General features: G+C 44.9%; 1 protein-coding gene across 2 annotated transcripts in view; it reads left to right on the forward strand.

The window, feature by feature from the left end:
- The window catches only part of PAX2 (paired box 2), an 85998-nt gene that overhangs the window by 48920 nt on the left and 15045 nt on the right, over window positions 1–22033 (forward strand). For both annotated transcript variants that reach the window (XM_080622087.1, XM_080622086.1), the window contains exons 6-7: window positions 9544–9719; window positions 11527–11653. In XM_080622087.1, the coding sequence (XP_080478213.1) occupies window positions 9544–9719; window positions 11527–11653 (303 nt within the window). The remainder of the gene's footprint in view (window positions 1–9543; window positions 9720–11526; window positions 11654–22033) is intronic.

Genomic DNA, 22033 nt, shown 5'->3' on the forward strand with positions numbered 1-22033 from the left:
CTTCTCTGGGAGCTCAGAGATGTTATTCTGCTTTACAGCTAGGGGATCTGCACGGCAACAGGTTTGTAGTTGTCTGATTAAACCTTAAAGAGGTGGTCATTGTGTATGAAATGTCCATCAAGTCTTGAGTGTCTTCTAGTCCTCCCTTAGATGCTTTAGAAAACGCTGTTATGAAGGACAGGTACACTTCCATGCTTGGTTTCCCAAAGGAGCTGTTGTTTTTTGCTTTACATTTTGGCATCTAGTATAGGAAGAGGTAGGCCTTGAACAGAAGAGTTGACTTTGCAAGCAGATCAGAACTTGAGTTTGGGACAACTTTACCACATCCAAGCAAATTAAAAAACAAAAAAACCAAAACCTCCCCTAGCTAATCCTCAAAGACACTTACAGCCCTTCTCTGCACAGCTTCTTGTTTGTGAAGCTGATTGCTAGCCACGACTGGGCCCCCTCCTGTTTGGGGACCACCTCTTACAATTTGGAACACATCTCCAACACACATCTTACAGAGGTCATATCAGTATAGGTTAACTCATTTACCAATAAGGGTCTTTTCATGAGCTCATGCAGAAAGATGCCAAAATGCTCTATTAATGATTTACAATTATTACAGGACTGTGCATGCAAAAAAAAAGAGTTAGCATGGTGGCAGTCTGAGCAGACTGCTGCATATTGCAAGCCGGTAGCTCTTCCATTGCATGGCATTCTGCAATTACCTATCCTGTACCATACATTGTTTATTAACCTTCCCATTCTTAAGATCTCATGTACCACTGAAATGTGGCTGACTCTCACATGGACCACGGCAGATGTTGAACAATACAGAGCATCAACTGTGAAATTTTGCTGTGCCATGTCCAAATGAAACCACAGGAGAATTAAGATATGCTGTGGGTAATCACTCAGGCTGGATTTTGTTCAGGACAGCCAGGTTAATGTCTGCACTCTTGCAAAAAATGCCATGGGAATTTTAATGACTCTGAATGATTGGACCCTTTGTTTTATGGCACGTCAAAAATGGCAGCTCTAAAAACACTCTGCTTGAGCACTGGTTTAGTGCTGACTCAGAAGAGATTCCAATAACATGATTCACTAGCATCTGGCTGAGGGGCAGGCACAGCCTTCTTTGACTTGTGAGGTTAAAGTAAAAGAGTGTATGAGGGGAAAATAAGGCAGAATGAAAGGAAGGGGAAGTCTAGAGCAAGGGAAATGTAGCAAAGGAGGTATTAAGAGGCATGTTAGTGGGGGACCACGCCAATGGAGCCTCGTAGGAATTCATATTTTCTAGACAGTGCATTAGAGGTGTCCATGGCCTGATCCAGTTCTGCTGAGCCCTAGCACTGGTGGCCTCTCAGGTGCCAGTGTGCTCCACTGGAACCTCAAGGATCTTCCAGAAACTAGGATATGGGTCTGGATAGGGACTGCCCAGCTCTGTGCTCCCTCCCTTGTCTCTAGTGGCCCTCATAGCAGTGTTGATTTGCATGTCAGGCAAAGCACTGCTTGAGAGGGAAGAAAACCCTCCGAGTGTGGCGGTGTCAGCGCTCGCTGTTGTTCGACAGTGTAAAATTAAATTAATAAAGCCCCCAACACAGGAAAACATAACAGGAAATTAATGGCCTTTACTGTCGCTCTGATGCAGTCATTTGCAACCCTGCTTTCCGCACCAAAGACTTCATAAATGCAAGCAGTTTCTCTAAACAAGCATAGTTAGGCCTGCATGCGATGTAATTTTTTGCATTGCTTCTGTCCTTTGGAGCTAACAAAGGCCACTCTTTTTTACGTGCTCACCAAGGGGGATTCTGCCAAGAAGTAGCTCCCCAACAAATGGGCTTAGGAAAATGAGAGGTGAGAGCTAAGTCATGCCAGTGACGCTAAGAACATCTTTTGCCCTGGCAGAGGGAACAGCACAGCTCCTGGTGCCCCGCTTCCCTGCGGCAGCAGCTCTCCCTGAGGGCTCTGTACTAAAGGCAGTGCTGCAGACACGATGACAGCACAAATCAGGGTAACCCTTCTGATAACTTTCATGATGTGTAAATCAGTATAATCACTAAATGCAAGAGACTTACAGATTTACACTAACTAGAGGATCTGGCCCGCTGTATGACAGTGCTGCTTGCTACTCTGCCAACATGACCAAAGCAAGTGTATTGGGTGCTGGAGGCAGCTGCATCTCTATCTGGCTAACAGCCAAGCCTGATAGTGCTAGCAAGAGATACGGGACCTACACTCTGTCCCTCATTACAATGGTATAAATCCCCAGTGCCTCTTCTGAGGTAAGGAAATTGCGTATCTCCAACAACCTGGCTGAGAGCAGAGTATGTCCACTCACCTCCAGCTTACCCAAAGGTCACAAAGCTGTGCTGACTGCTTGCACAGAAGCCACCAGCTTAGACTACCCAAACCCACACCTCATCTGTACACCCATACATGCTGTAAGTAGTACATGCTGCACACACCTCTGAGGCAGCTGGTTGCATCCTAACACCTGGAAAGGCCTTGACTGATATATTCAGTAAGGCTGGACATACAAAACCTGACACACAAACCTAAATCTGTTCAGACTTAGTTTCCCAGATGCTCTGGGCTGAATTTGCAATCAGATGCTGTAGTAAATACATATGATTTTCATACGCATACACACACTCGTTTCCTTAAGTGCACTTTGTATGCTCCCATGATAATCCAAGACAGATCTGAGTACACACTTCATTACACATTTGCACACACAATTCATTTCATTTACATTCTCATTGAGCATTGCCGTTTTGCTCATGTAAGCCCTGCATTTAAAGCTGCACTGCCCATTCCTGCTTCATCTGAGGTGCTCTGTCATACACAACCCCTGTGTTAAAAGCACTGCAGACCCCAGCTGTCAGGCTCCAGCACACATCACACTCCTCGGTCAGGCACGCTCACTTCCCTGCATGAGCAGCCTGCCTTGCTCACCAATTACTCATCGGAGCTATACCATCATTTCAAAACGTAAAATCCCTTTGTTTCTGAGCCTTTCTGCTCCGAGCCTGAGCATGTAAGTAACAAATACACACAGTCCATGTGCTGCTGACACACTTAAATTACAGAGACACAATGACCAGCACAATATCATCAGTTAGCATACTCAAAATCAGGCTTGCAGATTCCCTTGAGGCAAATGGACACAGGAATCTGAACAACTGTAGAGTTCACGACGGCAGATATACTTCCTTGAGGTGATATTACTCCAGCATTCGTCTCCCACTATAGCTATTTCTTCAGGATACGGTAAATAACCTGAACTTGAACTGTATCTTCTTTCACTACCACAATATAGATCCCTGATAACACTCCTTCTCTATGCACTGCTGAACCTTGCCAGCCCCTTCCATGCTCTGTCATCAATATCCTGCACTCATTTGGGATCCTTTCCATTTGAATTCAAGGTTCATCTTTCTCCTCCCCATTCAGTTACCACAATCAAAGCCCTGCCAATTCTTGCAGCATTACTACATGCTGAACTACAGAACTGACCCATCTGGAGATGACACTTTCTTTCATGCTGCAAAATGGGCTGCAAAATGTCTTCTGGAAGGAAATGTAAATCAAATTTTACAGCCTTCCTCTTCCAAACCCTACTGAGTAGGGCAAGAAAGTTGCACAGGTGAAAAGATCTCCAGATTAAGGCTGCCAGTGCTTGCCCTTGTCCCTCGTGTGGGGAGTACAGTATTAGTTTAATAATCGTTGAGGATGCAAACGGAGTCTCTAGAAACATTGTGACAACCAGACTGGGTCAGCTTGTGCAGACCAGGACACCAGTACCAGACACTTCTGAAAATGTGTGATCAGCTCCCTCAGCCAGGTCTTTCTCCTTGATCTCTGCCTTGGTTGGGGTCAGCTCAGGCAGGGATGCAGGAGGTCTGCTATTCCCAGCAGGAGCTTGATGCCAGGGTCTGAAGCCCAGATCTGATAGCACTGGGCTCCCGGCTGGACCTGTGCCGAATGCAGTGTGAGGGTCTGCACAGGGCTGGCTGCCGTGAATAACAAGCACTGGCTATCGATCGCGTTCTGAACTCGGCCCAGCCGATAGAAGGTAATTAATGACTCCATTTGCCTCAGTACCGAGGAGAACAATTGAGTTTGAAACTGCAACAACTGGCGGTGCAGGGAAAGGCCCCCTGGGACAGCCAGGAAAGCTGCCTGACAGGCCTGGGCTGCATGGGGACATGAGAAAACATCAGAGGGGAAAAACAGAGAAGGGAAATCGGATAAAGGAAAAGAGCAGTCTTAACACAAAGGGTGACTTGGGAAAGGGCAGCACACATAGCCGTGAGTGCCCAGAAAGTGGGACAGGGCTGCACCGCAGCCGGGACAGTGACAAAGGTGGGCTGCAGGAGAGGACAGGGTTGTCTCCCTGGCACAGAGGGATGGCACTGCAGCAGCCAGCTCAGCATCGCTGCGTTAGACGGATGCATTTCCCTTGGAGGCTTTGACAATTAGATGGGTTCTGCTGTGTCACCTGCCTGGCAGTTCTCATGCCAGTCACATTTGCTTTTATTATGACTGTGATTTTTACTGATAGTGCTGCAAGGCCCCAGCTGAGACTGGGGCCCTACAAGGCAGCAGGCAGAGATGTCATGGGGATTGTAATAGCCCCTGCCCCAAAAGAGAACTGTAGCTCCATGTTTGTGTGCCAGCTGCACAGCTCATCATCTTCCTACATGTTTCTGTGCCACAAAGGTCTTCCTGTATCATCAATACTTCTGAATTATTTGTTGAGATGGCCACATCCCACCCTGAGCAAGGGTCCTCTCTGTTACCTGTAGCCAGGGAAGTAACTGTACTATGCTGCTTTGTGCTACATGTACATGATGGAGACTTTGGTTTGTAGGTATTTAACAGGCATATTCCCCATCTCAGATGTAGTTCAGGTTGTTCCTGTGTCCTCTGGCACAGCATTTCCTTGTAATCTGTCAGGATACTTCTGTGACACCCGTGGAGCATTTCTGTGTCTTGTGTCGAAGGTTTACACTGAACATGAGCTGTGTGCTCTCCTTTGGCAGCCCCTTGGGAGGAGAGATGTTTCCTGTCACATGCACAAGGCCAGTCCTGATCACGCTGATAGCAACTGTGTGCTCTTGTAAGGGACGCAGTGACTGAGGCCATGGTTCATCTCTCAAGCTGTTTGTTGAGACGCTTCTGATTTAAGAGAAACGTGTCCCTGTGTCACAGTACCACAGAGTTTCCCTTGACAGTAAAAGGGAACTGGGAAAGATGGTGATGGTACCTAATAGCACTAGTAGCACGTTTACTTAGATGGCATCCGTAGACTCATCCTGCAGCTGAAGCCTTGCTTCACCACAGCAACCCTTCAACGACAGCTTTCTTGGCAAATCCCCATGACTTAAGCTTTTACTCCTAGCACTGTTCTTCATCAGCTGAAGTGACTGTTGCCCATCTCAGTGGCATTCTTCATGGGATCTGCTTGTCTTTCCCAACCCAAATTTTCCATGTGAACCCCCCTTCACTGTCATCCACAGCCATTTGATGGACACCATCTCTTCCCCAAAGTCTTCTCTGCTCCTTACTGCCACCTTTGCTCAAATCCACTCAGTTGTCAGCTCCCATATTTTGTGTATTATGATATTTGAGACTTCTCCTGATAGTCCAGCTCACAGTCATATGCTGAGATGTGAACTGCAGTTTTTATCTAAAACCAGATATAAGTGTCTGTCCCTTGCAGTTTCAGGGAAAGAATGAAAATGCATCCTCTACAGGTTTTGACACCAGAAAACAAAAACAGGGGATTTACAATCCTTTGGTTTAGAAGAAAATATAATGATCTGTGACTGTGAACGTCTCAGTGTTAGCAACACAAGATATATATCCTGTCTTTCAGGATCATCTGTGTGAAACTTTTTCTGCTTCCTAAGTAAAATCCATATGCAGAGCTCATATTATTGCTCTGTGAAGTTTGGGATTTGTGTACCCTACCATTACGAAGTCCAATACTACTGCAAGCTGTTCAGACAAGGTCTATTGTGAGGCAGCCTATAGACCTCAGTCAAAAGTTTATCTTCTTTTGTAGATTTTAAAGCCCAGGCCATAGCAGAGCCCCCCCCTACCCATCCAGAGCTACCACCTAAAGCATTGCCTTTCTCCTTACAACTTTTCCACCTCTCCCTATCATTCCCTATCTATTTGCTTGCTTTGATCATTCTGATTTCTTATCTAACCCTGTTCCTTCCACTTCTCCTCCCTTCATCCCTTCCTTTTAATTCCACTGACTACACAGGTCTTTTCTTATCAGCTGGTCCTGAGTTTCCCAAATACACACATGCACTTACGCACACACACATAAGCTGACACAAATAAATAAATAAATAGAAAGGTCAGTGAGCAGAGCAGCAATAACCCCTAAAACAGTACTATCAGAGGGACATGATTGATCAATTGAATTCCATAGCGGCTCAAAAATGTGGGATTAAGTAGTGTATTATACGCACAATGAGTTGAGGCATGATGTTCATTTCAAGTTCATTTCGCCAGCCCTCTGCCACCAGATCAGGCAATCAATAGGGGCAGCAGATATCATATATCACCTCTCTCCGTGCTGGGGAGAGAGCACCATAATCTCTCGCAAATTTAGAGTGACAGATTTGTCAAGAACTGAAGGGCCCCTGAATAAATGAAGGAAAAGAGACTCCTACAGCGGCTTGGGAAAGCTGTGGTTTCAGCTTCTTCACACAAAGGCATGGCCTGTGCACACCCGGGAGACACACGTGCACAGGGCTTTGCAGGCAGACAGGAACTGGACACACATGTGCATGTATGCACTAACCTGTGTAACCACCCAGGGCAATGCACTGCGGTAAAATCCGGTTTAATGATGATCAACAGAAGTTTGACTGGAAAAGTGAGCACCCGTCCTCTCACACCAAACACCATGCATGTTGTAGAGCTGCCTTTCTGGAAAATCAAATATAGCCTAAACCAATCGCCGTGGACAAATGGCTGCTCAGGCATGTACAGTGTTGCAGAACCTAAAGAATACAAGAACAATGATCTACTTCAAAAACACCCACGTGTATTAGCATCGTGGTGTGCACAGTCATTCACACTGACTGACACACATGGAAAAATCCTCAAAGACAAAGAGCTTCACAGGCTGCAGACAGGTTGCAATAAGGATTGATTCAGAAACACTTGGTTTTTTCCCCAAGCCTAGACCCAGTTGTTCTGTGCCAGCTTTCTGCAGGGAGGACCAGAGGGAAGCTCCTACTTGAGTTGGGAGCATGAGTCTTGAGCTACCCTAATCCTTCAGAAAGCCACTCCCTGCAGTAACAACCCAGTCCATCTAAACAACAAAAACTGCACTGACACACACAGAGTGCAGTCCACCAAGCCTGGTCTTTGCTTTGTTTTCTCTTAGTTGAATCTGTCACGAACTCCAGCTTTCAGGAACTTGAGAATTTTCCCTCATGCAAATATGCCTGAGGAGAGGACAAAATGCCAGGGATCAGTGCCAGTGAACAGCTCTGCTCTGGCTAGTGGAAAGGAAAAAGAGAAGAGGCTGTTCAAGGGAAGGCTGCTGGCTGGGACAAATCAATATGTAATATTTTCTATGGTCTTGCGAGTGGTACTGTACTACGTTACTGTATATAATGTACTATTGATTATATCATATCATATAATCACCTATAAACGGATATATCTCATAGCCAGAAGGCAGCAGGCTCAGTTATAACTCTGGGCCACCAGTCAGGCATTACTGTGCCAGGAAAATACCCCTTGGCACCATCCACAAGCTAAAAGATGAAGTGGCAGAGTGGCATGGTTCTGGCTGTTGCACAGTGAATGCCACTCCAGGCTCCTGGGAGCATCATGTGCCCATGAGCATCTCACAACTGCATGAAGGAGGGGAAAGATCTATACAGGTCCCTCAACCACTGTCATGACAGACAGCAAGTTTCTGAGATTCACAGAATGAAAGCCACCAAGGAAGGCTGAAGTATAAGGAATAATAGTGGAAAACGGGGCAGGTAATCACAGCGACAGATTGAGAACCTGATCTTAGGTTGGAAAGGGTGATAAGACAGTCAGACTTGTGCCTGATGAAGCACAGTAGGTAGAGATTCAGCATGGAGGGTATGGAGGTATATCAGCATGGATGAGATAGGTGATTATAACCAGTCTCACCAAAGTTAGGCTGAGAGGTGACAGCAGAAAGATACTCAGCACAGTTGGGGAAGATTATAATGAGCAGACTTGCCTCAGATGAGATGAGGGATTATGACAAAGGAAGATTCACTTCAGCTGGGACAGGAGTTTATAAAAGACAGACTCACCTTGGATGTGACAGATGCTAATAGCAGAAGACTCACTCATTTCAGATAAAAAGGGGTTATAACTGAGACAAATGTACCTCATTTGAGGTGGGGGATAACAGGGAAAAAAAACCCCAACAAAACCAGGTGGATGATAAGATGGTTTATCACAGGGAAAGATTCGCTTTGGGCATTTATAATGGACTCACATAGGAGGGGTTAAGTGGGCTGTAAGAGGCATGGTGTGGCACAATAGAGAGAGACACCTGGAACATGGCAGGAAGCACTGCACTAAGATTGGACTGTGTCAGAGGGCTATTGCAGGAACAGAGATGCAAGACTTCTACCAGAAAAAGGCTTTTTTCCTAGTAAGGACAAAGTAACACCAGGAAGGCCAATTCTTACTGAATAGGACTAGATTTTGTAATACAATAATTCAGTTTGGATAGGAAGGGGGACTGACAGAGACAAAGATTCAATCTCATTTTGGAGGGAATTTTATAACAGAGATATGGGTTGTGATAAATCATGAGCTACACACAGGAGAATGGGATAGAGATCATAACAGAAACCAACGTATGCTGGATGGGACAGACACTCCACAGAGAGAGACTTGTCTCTGGTGAAATGTGGAGTCAGAAACAGGATCATTTGTGTTACTTGAGGGGGATGAGAGAATGAGATGACCCCTTTATACCCTAGGTGCCCATTACCTGGGCTATGAGACGATACAACTTCAATTGGGACTGGGGAGCTACAATAGAGGCTGACTCCCTTCCAAGCTCTAAGAGAGCCCTCTTTCAATTCCAGGCTTCCTCAGCCCTCTCCAGTACAGGTCCATCCTCAGCTCTCTCGTTTCTCTGTGAGCTGCCTCTCCAGTAGCCTTCTCTAGCGATGCTAATCGCTGTGCTTTGCTCCCATTTTATGCTCAGCAATGAAGATCTGGCAATTTTTAACACGGAAAATCACTGGAACTGAAACCCATCTCTGAGCTGAGCTCCATTCTCCACAGTCTCACTCATCCTGGGCAGCAGAGTCCCACAGAGCCCACGGGAGCAGGTCGGCTGCCCCAGCAGACAGAAGGGGGCTTCCCTCTGGTCCCTGCAGCCCCCTCTTCCCACAGGAGTGGCACAGCTCCCTGGGTGGAGGTGGAAGGCCCGCTTTTTCCCACTCTCTCCTTGTCCTGCATCCCTTTCTGATCCAGGCCAGGGTGGTGCTAACTCCCTGTTTTCTCTGTGCCCTGCAGATGTATCCGAGGGCTCAGTTCCCAACGGAGATTCCCAGAGCAGCGTGGACAGTTTGCGGAAGCACCTTCGAGGCGACACTTTCACCCAGCAGCAGCTGGAAGCTTTAGATCGAGTTTTTGAGCGTCCTTCTTACCCTGACGTCTTTCAAACATCAGAACACATCAAATCTGAGCAGGTGAGGGCCTAGCCTGGTATGGGGACTGACAGGCACCCATAGGCATGATGGCAGGGAGATTCCCTCACCGAAAACACTCTCTCCCTCTTCACCCCTTGTTCTCACCCTAACCTGTAATTGCACATACATCACATCTACATTTTACAACACCTCCTAGTTCTAAATATATCACTGTGCTGATGCATGTGTATATATGAGCTCTACCTCCTCTTGTGAACTTGCCATATACGTGCACACTGTGCTCTCCCTAAATCCCCATGTCTGCCTTTCCCTCTGCACACACACCTGGGTGTGTTCTTGCCATGACCATGCAAACACTGCCGTGCATGTTCACTGGCACACAGCCCTGCTTGGAAACTCCTGCACTCTTGTATGACATTGGGGACCAGTGAGTCACAGGGTTGGGCTTTAATGGAGCATTTTCCTTTATGGCCCAGAGCTGAGACTGATCCCATCTCCAACCTAGTTTTCTGCACTTCTGCAGCTCTGCCCCCCTTTCCCTTACTCCCTCGCTCCCCTTGGCCTTTTATCCCAAAAGCTGTTTGTCTTAATAAAATGAAAATCAAAAGTCTTTTTAAACCGCCCCAAGCCATAAACCAACAAAGGAAGAGAAGGAGAGGCTGGCTGTGGACTCCCTTCATCCCAGAGTCCCTGGGTTTATTACAATGAATAACCTTTATTTACTTTCATTAGACTATTAAGCACCAGCACAGTCATTTTTCCCCCTGAAACTCTGAGCAGGGCCCATAAAGCAAATCCGAAGCCTAATTGAGTTCATTTTAATTTCTCTCCGATCACAGCGAATTACTCTGGTGATAAATCAGGGGGCAGGCTCACCCCCAGTAGAAGGCCTAATTTGCAGCTAATTACAAAACTGATTTCTACAGGAAGATCAATACAAGAAGGAATTGGAAATGACTAGGCAGTCCTAGCCAAGCAGGGACAGGGGCGGGGAGGGGGCAGCGTGTGGGGAGCCCGCTGCAGGAGGGGGAGATGTGGGGAGGGTGCTGGGGAAGCGCATGGAAAAAAACGGAGCAGAAAGAGCAGAAAATCAGATTTAATTTAACGTAATATTAATCAGAGCAACTTTTCCTGCTGTTTTGTAGCCTTCCTGGTCTTCCCAGCTCCTGCGTCTGGTCCAGAGGCTGCCACAATAAAAAGGCAATTACCAGAGCCTTTCGGACAGGACACCGTTTTAGATTCAATGGCTCTCCCCCTCCCACCCTTCTGTTAGCCATGTGGCTCCCCCCTCCCCAATTTCATACCCCACTGCACAGAGTGACAGAGGCAGGGGATGAGGCTTCTTTGTTTGGTTTTAAAGAGCTAGGATAGAGGTAGCAGTGGAGGGGAGGCAGAGGACTCTGCAGACAGCCTGGCTACAGTGGGCCAACACTGGCTGCTTCGTACACCCTGCCTGCTCCAGTCACGTCACTGCAGTTCTTGTCACCAGGGCAAACACCTCCCGGCTCAGCCAAGAGGAGAGGACATGGATTTCCCCTTTCTTCTCCCCTGGACTGGCACAGGCAGCCACCTCCACAGCACTGAACGAGGGCTCGGGCATACCACACATAACAAGCAGGATCCCTCACTCCTGTTCCCCTTCACAGCAGCACACTGATGGGTGGGATAGTTCATCCCAAGAGCCCCTCACAACCCTCTTGTCACTTCATCTTCTCTGTTTCCTCCTCCTCCTCCTCTTCCATCTGTGCAGGGGTTTGCATCTCTCCTCTTCCTCCCCCCCATCTGTACACCCTTCCCATTCTCCTGGTGCATCAATAGCAAGCTGTCTTTCTCCTCTCTTCCCCAGGGTAATGAGTACTCCCTCCCAGCTCTGACCCCTGGTCTCGATGAAGTCAAATCAAGTCTATCCACCTCTGCTAACCCAGACCTGGGGACAAATGTGTCAGGACCCCAGACGTATCCTGTGGTGACCGGTAAGCTGCCTGACCAAACAGCAGAACCAAGCTTTTTAATTTCCCTCATCACCATTAGCTTCTGCTTTTTCTGCTAATGCAAGATATCCCTCTGTGGCAAACATGGAAATAGACAGAAAGACTGTGGAGGACATAAGGGCTAAAGAGAAACTTGACATTCAGAGTATTGGCAGTTTCGGGTACACCTAGACGTGTGACCCAAAGGCAGGCAAACCCAGGCGTGCATTGGGAACTTGTGTACCCAGATGGGGCTTAGGGATGGATGTTGGTGGAGGACAGATATGTCCAAATAAGCACTGTGAATTTTTCCTTTGTGTCTGAGAACAAGAGGGTTGTGGCTCACCCATGATCTGAACTTGGTTTTGGAAGAAATAATAACTGAAGTTTTATTCAGCACTGGCATTTGGAAGGCGTATTTGCAAAATAAATACTGAGGTCTGCTGAATGGTGACTGCTAAAGTCCCTCTTCCTCAAGCCCATGAGTCACTCATCCCCCATATACCTCAGGGGATGTTATATATAAGTGGCATACAAATTTCTTTTGCCAACAGCAGCCGTTCACAGCCTTCCCCCCTTCCCTCACATGTGGGGACATTAAACTCAGGTGTGCCTGGAAGAGTAGGAAATGAGAGCAAGTGCATGACAGCAGAGGAATTGGGATACACAGAAGGAGAAAGCAATTTCTGCAGCAGCTGCTCTTTTCTGGTGTCACATGCAAGGCCTGGGCAGCACAGGGCTGTCCTGAGGCCACAAGCATGCCATCCTGGTACAGGTGTTAGACTGCCTGCCCTGTACATGTTTACAGCTCTGAGGAGACATTCTGGTGCCACAGACCTTCTTCTGAGATTTTAGTTGCCACTTGTCCCTGCTGACACAGCTACCATAGACTGTACATCTCCTCCTGGGTAGCTAAAGCATCTGGCAAGGCCTGAGTGACTTGCCCTCCTTCGTATATCCCCCTTTTCCTACAGCTGCTTTGGCCCCTTTGGAAAACTCATGGTGTAAGCTGACAAATAACTCATGACAAAGAGGTGAAAGTCCTGTAAGCAAGGGAAGGAACTGTTACCTCTTGGCCAAAAAGTTGTTCTCTGATGGCAAAGAATCAAGAGCACTGGAGTTTGTATCTCAACATTTTCTTCCATAAGCCCCAGCTAATACCTCCTCTGGTCAAAGCAGTTCAAAGGCAAGGCAGGCAGTCATTCATAGTTCAACAAACACTTAACAAAGGCATATTGTTGCACGCAACTTTTGGCTACCAGGAACTTTGGGACTGGGCATCAGTAACAGTTACCCCAAATACAGAGAAGATCCAGTGTGTGGTCTGCAAAATATCACGGAGAACCACAGGATGGTGAACCGCATATTTAGGGAGTGTCCAGAAAGTGTGACATCCCCAGGCTTTCATGGCTTTTCCTGCTATCAGACTTGATCCAGGATCCTTGTAGCCATGTAGTTTCTTAGCCAACCAGAAAAAAATTACTTAGCTGTGGCAAAATTGTTCCACCTTCCGTTATATTTGCATTTGCATATGCAAGACAAAACTCAGCTGGCACCAATCTACTATTTAGTAGATCTCCATCTCTTACAGGAAAACTTTATTGTCTACAGAGGGCAAAGCCAGTAGGAGAGCAGTACTGTCCTTCCTTCATGGCAGGCAGATCCCCATAGCTGGATGTGAAGGTGAGGCGCCTAAAATCAGTTTAAGATTCAGAGGGGCATTAAAATAATTCTTTTTAGTCCTTCTGACTAAGTAAAGATGGTGCATTCTAGCCTGTTAATAATAGGAGCAGAATTCCTGAAGGCCTGGGACACTGAACAAGCTTTGGACAAGACTCTCACAAGGGGACAGCAGGAGACAGATTGGGCCTCACAGAAGACACTCTGGGCTGAGACAGAAAATCTTCTTCATGTCTCCCCACCCTGTGCCTTTCCCACTCTGTTTCCTGCAGCACTCCCAGCTCAGCTCAAGAACATCCCCATCTGATCCATCTGGATCCAAGAGTGAGAAAAGTTCATTTCAGACCCAGCTTGACGTTCCCAGGTGGCAACTTAGCACTAACATCTCAATCTGTATGCGACATTTCAATCAGTGCAGAGTAACAAAAGCAAAACTATTAGTGTTGGGAGCTGTTCACTGGTGGTAATGATGGGGAAACTCAGAAACTGGAAATGGAAAGGGGAGAAAAACCCCTCAACACCCTGGAAGGCAGAAGGGGAAGAGGAGCAGAGATTTTTTCCTCTACACTTAGGCCAGAATCCAATGTTTGGATTAATGGTGCCATTACCCAAGAAAGGACTTCAGATAATGCTCATTCTTAAAATGTTTTTGCTGGCAATTAAATGGTTGCAGTTATTGATCTTCATTGACCTGATATCCTCAATTTGCATAATCTATTAAAGATGAATGATTCATTATATGTTTGCTGTGGGGCTGGGCAATGCTTTCAGGATCAGAATGCTGAGGAACTCAGTGCTGCCTCCTGATCTACCCCAGCCAGGAAATTCAGGAAGAGGCTGGGAGCAGGCAGATTTCTTTGCTGTCACCCAGATCCCTCTCCCAAGAAGGGATATTGGAGTAATAGCTAGTACTGAACTGCTGGCTGCCTGTTTTGCTGCTATAGTATCATCTTTGAAATGCCTCTTTATTCTTGTCCCAGAGCAGTCTGTGAACCCAGGTGGTATCTGAAACAAATGTGAAACAAGTCTACCCATGCAGAGTACAAACTCCATGCGCAGTCACTTTAGGATACAAATTTAGCCTCAGTCTATAAGAAAGTCTTTCCAGCTCAGTCTCCCCAGACAGAAAAAAAGTCTCACTAGCTCTTTCCAAAGCAAAGCTGTCCAGCACTGGATTCTTGCCCTCTGTGAAGCCTTCAGAGAAAGTCCTTCCTTAAAATCTTGGAATGCAGTGAGATAGTTAAGTATAGATGTTGCCGAAGTCCCTTGATCTGTCTGTGAGCTCCCTAGAACTGACAAGCTAGAAATGCTGCAAAACAGGCAGCCACCTCCCCAACGTGCAGGAAGGTCTTCCTCAAAGTCCTGGCATCTATTCAACACACAGCTTAGCACCACACTTACATATAGCACAGCCTTGCCCAGTGCTGCCAATATCAAATACTCCCTTTCACATGATTATTCTAACACACCATAGATGGTCCATTTATTACTCACGCTTCCTAAAGCAAGTAAACAAAAACATTTGTTTATTATGGAGCAGACAGGTCATCTTTATTTCTCCCCATTAAGGCTCTGCAGAGAATTCGCGTGAACAAACTGACACTTAGGGGTTAGCTGGGAACTAGGCTAGGAAACATGCTCCCGCTGTGCTTCATACAGAGCAATGTACAAATTTTCAACTTCCTTGTGAAGTATCAAAGAGAGAAAGCTCTTAAGAGCTGCCTGAGAGCACCACCTCACTTCTTCGATCACATAAAGCTCAGTAGACCAGCTACATCTTGCCTTGATGTTGCACTGCCATTATAGATAGACTGGTGTAGACCCTTGACAGTTTCTTGGACAGCACCTTTGGACACCAATCAGATTTCCTAGAAGTAAAAATCCAAGCCTGAACATTCCAAGATAAGGCGAGTACATGCAGTTGAACACTAAGACAAGAACTCTGTTGTTCAGAGATGTTCTTCTTTAATTATTTCTATAGAAGGTGAACAGCCCAGGCCCGAATATAAATCTACACAGGGCTAAGTAAATACAGAAAACTTCAATAGCTTTCTTTTTATTCAGCAGTTTCCACAGATCTTTGAGTCTGGAAGGTACTCAGTAGCTAACACCCAAGAGGTGAGAGGAGGAGAACCTTAAGATTTTGACACTGGCAACAGGAGTCCTCTAAAGGCACAAGGTTGTTCACAGAAGCTTTGAATCCTTTGAGAACAAAGGTTAAGATCCTTCTATAAGCACCATCAGAAGTCACATATTTTGGAACAGGCGTGCATGGAAGAAGTGAGGTGTCTTCAAAACAGGTTCTGAGTTCCAGGGATTTAGATTAAAAGTTTGGCAGCAGAGTTCCAACTCAATTATCTAGCCCAAAAGTTGCTCAACAGAGAGCAACTACGGGAAATAAAACACAATGGACTTTAAATGTATGGTTTGAAACTTGCTTATTAACAGACTACTAAAGGGGAGGATTTACCTACTAGATGGATCGTAAAATTACAAAAAGGTAAAGAAAAACTTCCCTTAATTAAATCCTAGCACATTTAACTAAACAGATCTTGTTTGCCAGCCCACTACAGTCAGTGAGATCTACAAAGAGAAGGTAAAAGACAAGCCCAAGAAAAACCGTGCAAACAAAGCACTTCAGGAACTTCCACCATTGACTGAAATGGGAGTAGGTATCCCCTTCTCCTCATGTGAGGAGGTTTCTGAGTGCTTCTGTTCTATGGTTAGCACCTATTAACAGGAATAGGCTACTTTTAAAATCATCACCACCCACCAAAGCAGCTACCATGTCCTGTATAGAAAATATTTCTTTCCTTCTGGGAAACAAATTTTTCTCTAAAGCAACAAATATCATCCAGGGTGAGAAGTCCTGATGACAACTCACAATGCATCAAAAAAAGGCACCAACAAAGCACAAACCCCATCAATCTCACTTTCCTCCAGACCTCGCTCTCTGGCATGGGGTCAGATTTTTTTCAGTTTAAGTTAATTTTTTTAATTCATACATGAATGTATGCAAAAAAACCCCCTCAGAATTACTAACATAAAGGCTACTTTCTGTATGAAAGACATACAAAAATAGTACTTAATCAGCACCTGATTTCTGTGAAAGTTGTGATGCTAAGGACGGGGAAATCACTGGCTCCAAACCTGGATCCAAAGTTTTTCTGAAATGATAAACAACCTTTGGAGAACTTCAGCCTCCTGCAAGGTGAAAAGATATTATTTCCTTCATTTCAGCTTCGTGAGTGAACAAAGAGAATTTTGTTCAGTTCAATAACCAGGTCATTCAAAAGTAAGAAACAAACTAGGATTTGAAAAAGCAGGAGCATTTGTTTCCTCTGTCAGTGAGTGAATTAAGCTTGGTGTGAAAGGATGAGACCTATTAGTTCCAAAATCAGATTTTGAAATCAGTTCAAATTCCTCTTTATATATTCCCCTTTCCTTCATTTAATAAGTCATTTTTAAAGCAACCTTCTTAGAAAAGCTTGCTTTTTCTCTTCCAGTATGTTTAGGAAGTCAGGAACTTGTGGTCATTTTATTTAATTGGCATGAATAATTACAAAAACTGTTTTAAATTTAATTCTAATTTTCATCCAAATATAACTTGACACAGATCACAAGTAAAAAGTTAATAATCTAATAAAATAATAATAATATGAACTCATCATTCACTATTTTCTCATATTATAATATGTAAAGACAAATTATATTAAGCACCATAATTGCTTGAATAAACGTGCACAGATGCAGTTCATCTACTTAGCATAAACTGAAATAACCATGTTCAGTGTAAAGTTTGTATTTGTCAAAAATATTTGTTACCACCCATAAAATTCAACCTTTTAGAAAACAGCCTCATAGAGCAAAGGTAAACCAAGTTGATCCAGCTTGCTGTTTTAAATCATGATTAAAATCAATCATTACATTCAGTTGGACTTATATCACTATGCTGTCTCGCTCCAATCTAGTTTAGCTTCTGACATCAGTGAGCAACGGCCCTGATCAGGACTTGACTGAGCTGGCTTAAGAAAACCTCTTAAACAAACTGCTAGGGGCCCCAGATTGGCTTTGGTGATGGCAAATCCTGCAGATGCAGACCTGTAGCTGCCAGCAGTCCATCAGCCTGTTGGGCATGTCTCTGGATGCCCCAGTGCTGTGAAAATGGAATATGATAATAGTTCTTGTGGCTGCTACAAGGCTGTTACTGTCCTGCCTCATCAAAATGAAGGAGGTTATTTTCTGTGAGCAAGCCTCTCCTCTATTTAAGATGAGGAACTGGCAAAAGTAGAAGTCTGCAGGACCTCCAAATTTCATCAACTGTTTCCCATCCCTAAGAAGAGATAGTATCTTCTTATCTAGTCATGGAATTTGGGAAGGCAAAAGGTGTTACTACTCTTTCCCAAGACCAAATGGCTGAGGGTGATAGATGGTCAGATGAATGATCCCTAGAACAAACAGGAATAGTGGGAGGGGAAAGGAATCACATAAACTATTTCCATGCATCCAGTGGAAGTTTCACTGATAATAACTTTATGATGCTGAAGAAGGCAGCTTGCAGGCTTCAAAGGCATATCGAAGTGAGGAACTCAGAAATGGACGGGCCTGAAAGAAATAATGTCTTCGCCTTCCTTAAATTAGCATTTAAACGAAAAATAGCAGTGAATTACAATAATGTCATGTAATGACAATAGCAGTCAATTGGCATTCCCAGTCTGATTTCCCTCAGCACAGGGACAGGACTGCAGGCTGCCACACATTTCGCTGCCAGACAAAAGTGACTCTTTTAGAGAAAATAACTTTATCGTTTTCCCAACAATTCAGTTTTTGCCTTTTCTTTTGATGCTAAATGAGGGATCCAGTGAGTATGGCTGTGATGAAAATTTGTGTGATGTAGAATTTTGCCCACTAAGAGAAAAGACTGTGCTTTATATCTGAGCTAAGCAGCACCTGTCAGCAGATGTTAATAACTTTTGATCTTCATTAGCTATACTGGATTTAACCAGGCCAGCTGCTTGTACCATTGAAACTGCCCACTGCAGCCTTTCAGAGAAATGGAGACCTTGTGGCAATCTTTGGCCCTTCTTTGTAGATTTAGGATTACTATGGGCTAACTGGAAAGATCTATCCTACCTTATGATCAGTGGAATATCATTGTGATGAATCCTTGGAGATATACCTGTAATGAGGACTGTGTGAAAAACTACTGTGTTCTAACTACATTTCCCAGCATATATTTCAAAAGCAGCTTCTTTAAGAGGTAACATTCAAGTTCCAACCCACCAAGGAATAAGCATATGCTACAGTTTAAGGCAGGAAGTAGTTGCCCAACCTGATGGGCTGGGATTCAAGAAAGAGGACAACAATATGAACTCAGCTGAACCTCTCTGCCAACTACACAAATTGCACATCCCCAACCCCCCAACTTTAAAGTACATCTTTCTTCATTAGTTCCATTGCAAAGAAATGTATGTAGAGCCATTTGAAGCTGAATTTAGTGGAGTTCTCGAGTGATTAACAGCACTCAACTTAGCCTCAAAGAATGAGCCCAGACTACAAGTCTACTGGAAGCTCCATGTTTTACTCTGTACGAAGAGTATAAAGCTTTTCTCTCTAAAGTAACACACAGACTTAGCAGGTCAGTTTACCTGGAGAGCAGCAGTTAAGACAGATCTCATCTTAAGTTAGATCAGACACAAAATCTAGGTTTATGAATTCAGTTGTATAAAAAATGGGGCAAAGAGATTTCAGAACTTGCCATCAGTGATGTCACAACAGTTTTGACTCTCAGGGGAAAGCAATCCAAGTTTGTTTCTTTAAACATGTTCTTCAACAACCCACAAGTAAAGTATTGGGCTAAGAATGTGGATGGATCTGTACAGAAACAGAAAATAAACCTGAACATGCAAGACTCATTCTCCAGTCAGCAGGAATACAAAGAAAAGACAAGAAAGGTACGATGAGAAGTAGATTAGTCTTTATACACTTTTCAGTTCTAGCAAAGTTCTGTTATGATCACAGAGAAAGGAAGAAAAAAAAAGGGAAGATCTTTATCTTCAGTGCAACTTGCATAATGCTTTTGCAAAAGAAAAGCTAGAAAACTAAGAAAAGAGAGAAAAAGTGGTTCTTCTGACATGACAGAAAGCAAAAGTGAAAGATACGCTGTGTCAGTCCGTGGTTGTGGTCTTTTGCATGACATCTAGGATTTGAGACAAGATTCTCATGTGGGATATTCTCATCATGGCTCCAATGGCTCTAGCATAAACTCACCACTTTATGAATGCTAAAGAGCCAGTCATATTCTGTTTGCCCTAATGAAACTTTTCTAAGAAATGGAGAACGCAAATAAGGAGAAAGATGTTTCAATGGTGGGTACAAGCATAGGATTCAAAACACCTGAGATAAGATTCAGCTTTGGCACAGGGTTCCTACATGAACATAGGCACGTCTTCTCTGGGTTCACTTCCTCGTGGATAAAACACTGATGCTTATGGGATGCTGTATGGATAAGTGTTCTAAAGAGTGAGGTGCTGGGGCATGCAAATAGTTGATAGCTACACCAGGAAAAGATGAAGAACACTAACCACTGTCAAGATGGTGAGCAGTGTTGTTAAGTGGGTGTGTACAAGCCATCCCTTATGCAGGGATGTGCCATCTTGATATTCTTTGTTTACTGAAAGATGCAGGTTTACTGGATGCAGGTAGCTTATTGTCCAGGAAGTCATCGATGAAAAACAAGCAGCTTATCTAGTCCTGCAACCCCCCCCTGCTTCCCTTCCCTTCCCTTGAGCAGCAGCAGAGAGCACAATAAAAGCTGAGACGAGTCTCTGTAGGAACCCAAAGCTGTGAATCTTCCTCTCAGTCTGTCTGGCCAAAATCCCTTCATTTGCAGGGGGAATTTAGGCCAGAGATCACCAGTTCTAGCTCTCCGCCAGAATAAAAGAGGAGAGGGTTAGAAAGGAAGGAAAACAGCCATAACTCAGCAAGTACAGTCAGAAAGAGAGGAGTAGGAGATGCACAAAAGACACAGTCCTCTGCTATGTTTCCAGCTATATCCCCACCCTCCTGCCCCTTTCAAATTTTCTCCCCCATGACATTGAGTGGTATTTTATTGTCACTTATATACAAGGATATTGTTTGACATTTAGAAGAAGAAAGGAACCTGGGATAGGAATAGATTTCTGCTGCTTTGGAAAGGGGTTGCAAACTCATTCCATCCTCATTATGTTACAGATTGGTATTCCAGCCTTAAGAATAAGACACTGACAGATACTCTGGGGTTCCCTGATGCAGCCTTACTGAGGGATGCACCCCAAGACACAGACAAGCCAGCACAGCACTGCTCCTCAGCTTGCTAGAACCAGCAAGACTTGGGAGAAAAATGGGCAAATTCAAAAGTATGAAAGAATTAGAGAATGGAAAAAAACAGAAGTGAAAACAAAAAGGTGCAGCTGAAGTCTGAGGTGGTTAAAATGAAAAATGGAACTGTGCCATTCACAGGTGGATAGATAGATCAATCAATTGATGTCGTCTACACTGACACACTTTGGAGCTATAATTCACTGCTGGGGCAATTATTCCAACATAGCAGTGGCAGGAGTTATATGGGAGACAGAATTCAGGGGCTTTTAGCCAGGGGAGAGTTGGACAACAAAAGAGTAAAAAATGGTAAATGTCATTCCCCAGTAAAGATACATGGGATATAAGTTATGACTGTGCAGTTGCAGAGCACAGAGAGAAAGATGGACAGATAGACAAATAGACACATAAAAGTCTGAGTTTCGGTTGTGCAATCATTTGCTGTCTGACCTTATCCTCCCCTACTCTCCACTACTCTTAGAGGGAAGAGTGTTTAGCGTTATTGTGTCCCAGTCTCTTTGCCATGTTACTGTTGACTTCTTTATCCCCCCTCACTGAGTAAGTGGTGCTGCCTGTAGAAGGTGCGAGGAATTTTTCTTCATAAGCCTTGATGTGTTCAAGAAAGGGCTGGACTCATCTCTGCCATGAGCCCGACAGGGGCTTTAACAGCCTCACAACACTGGGACAAATAGCTCCTGGTCCCTTAACCCTTCTCAGCTTTGCAAGGCAAGGCCTAGCACTGTTGTTCCCATTGCAAGGGCTTTAGAAAGTCTTTCAGGCTGAAATCCTCTCCGTGGTGGCTGGGCAGAACGGAAATCCAGGGGCTGGATCAGATTGGCCTAATGCTACAGCAGCTTAAGCAGTCTGTTTTACCAGAGATTATGGTTTCACTTACACAGAGCGCCTGAAAAATGCTGTGGTTTAGGAAGGATTATAGCTGAAAATTCCATGCTTTAAAAGAGAAATAAAGCAGGGGAGGGACTAGGAAACCCAGTGAGCCTGAGGGCTGTGCAAACAGGATTAACCTCTGCCCATAGCACCTCTTGCTTCTGCCCACCCACCCTTCCTGTGTCCATCTCCTTCCCTGCCCTTTCCTGCCCAGAGGCTCCCACACCTTTGCCCTCTTGCACAACACAGAGAGATGAAAAAGGAGCCTGGAAAACACCCAGGACCATAGTATCCCTAGTTTATTTAGCTATGACTTCCTTGAAAAATACCACTCCACCTGCAACCCCTGAAAGCCAGGGGAACTTTTGCCCCCCTGCCCGCAGATAGATCCATTCATCCAAATTATCTAGTATCAGCATTATTTGGATAAAGGCTTCAGCACTCCTAGGCTGCTGG

This window comes from Psittacula echo (genome assembly GCF_963264785.1).
Source record: "Psittacula echo genome assembly, chromosome: 6".
NCBI lineage: Eukaryota > Metazoa > Chordata > Aves > Psittaciformes > Psittacidae > Psittacula > Psittacula echo.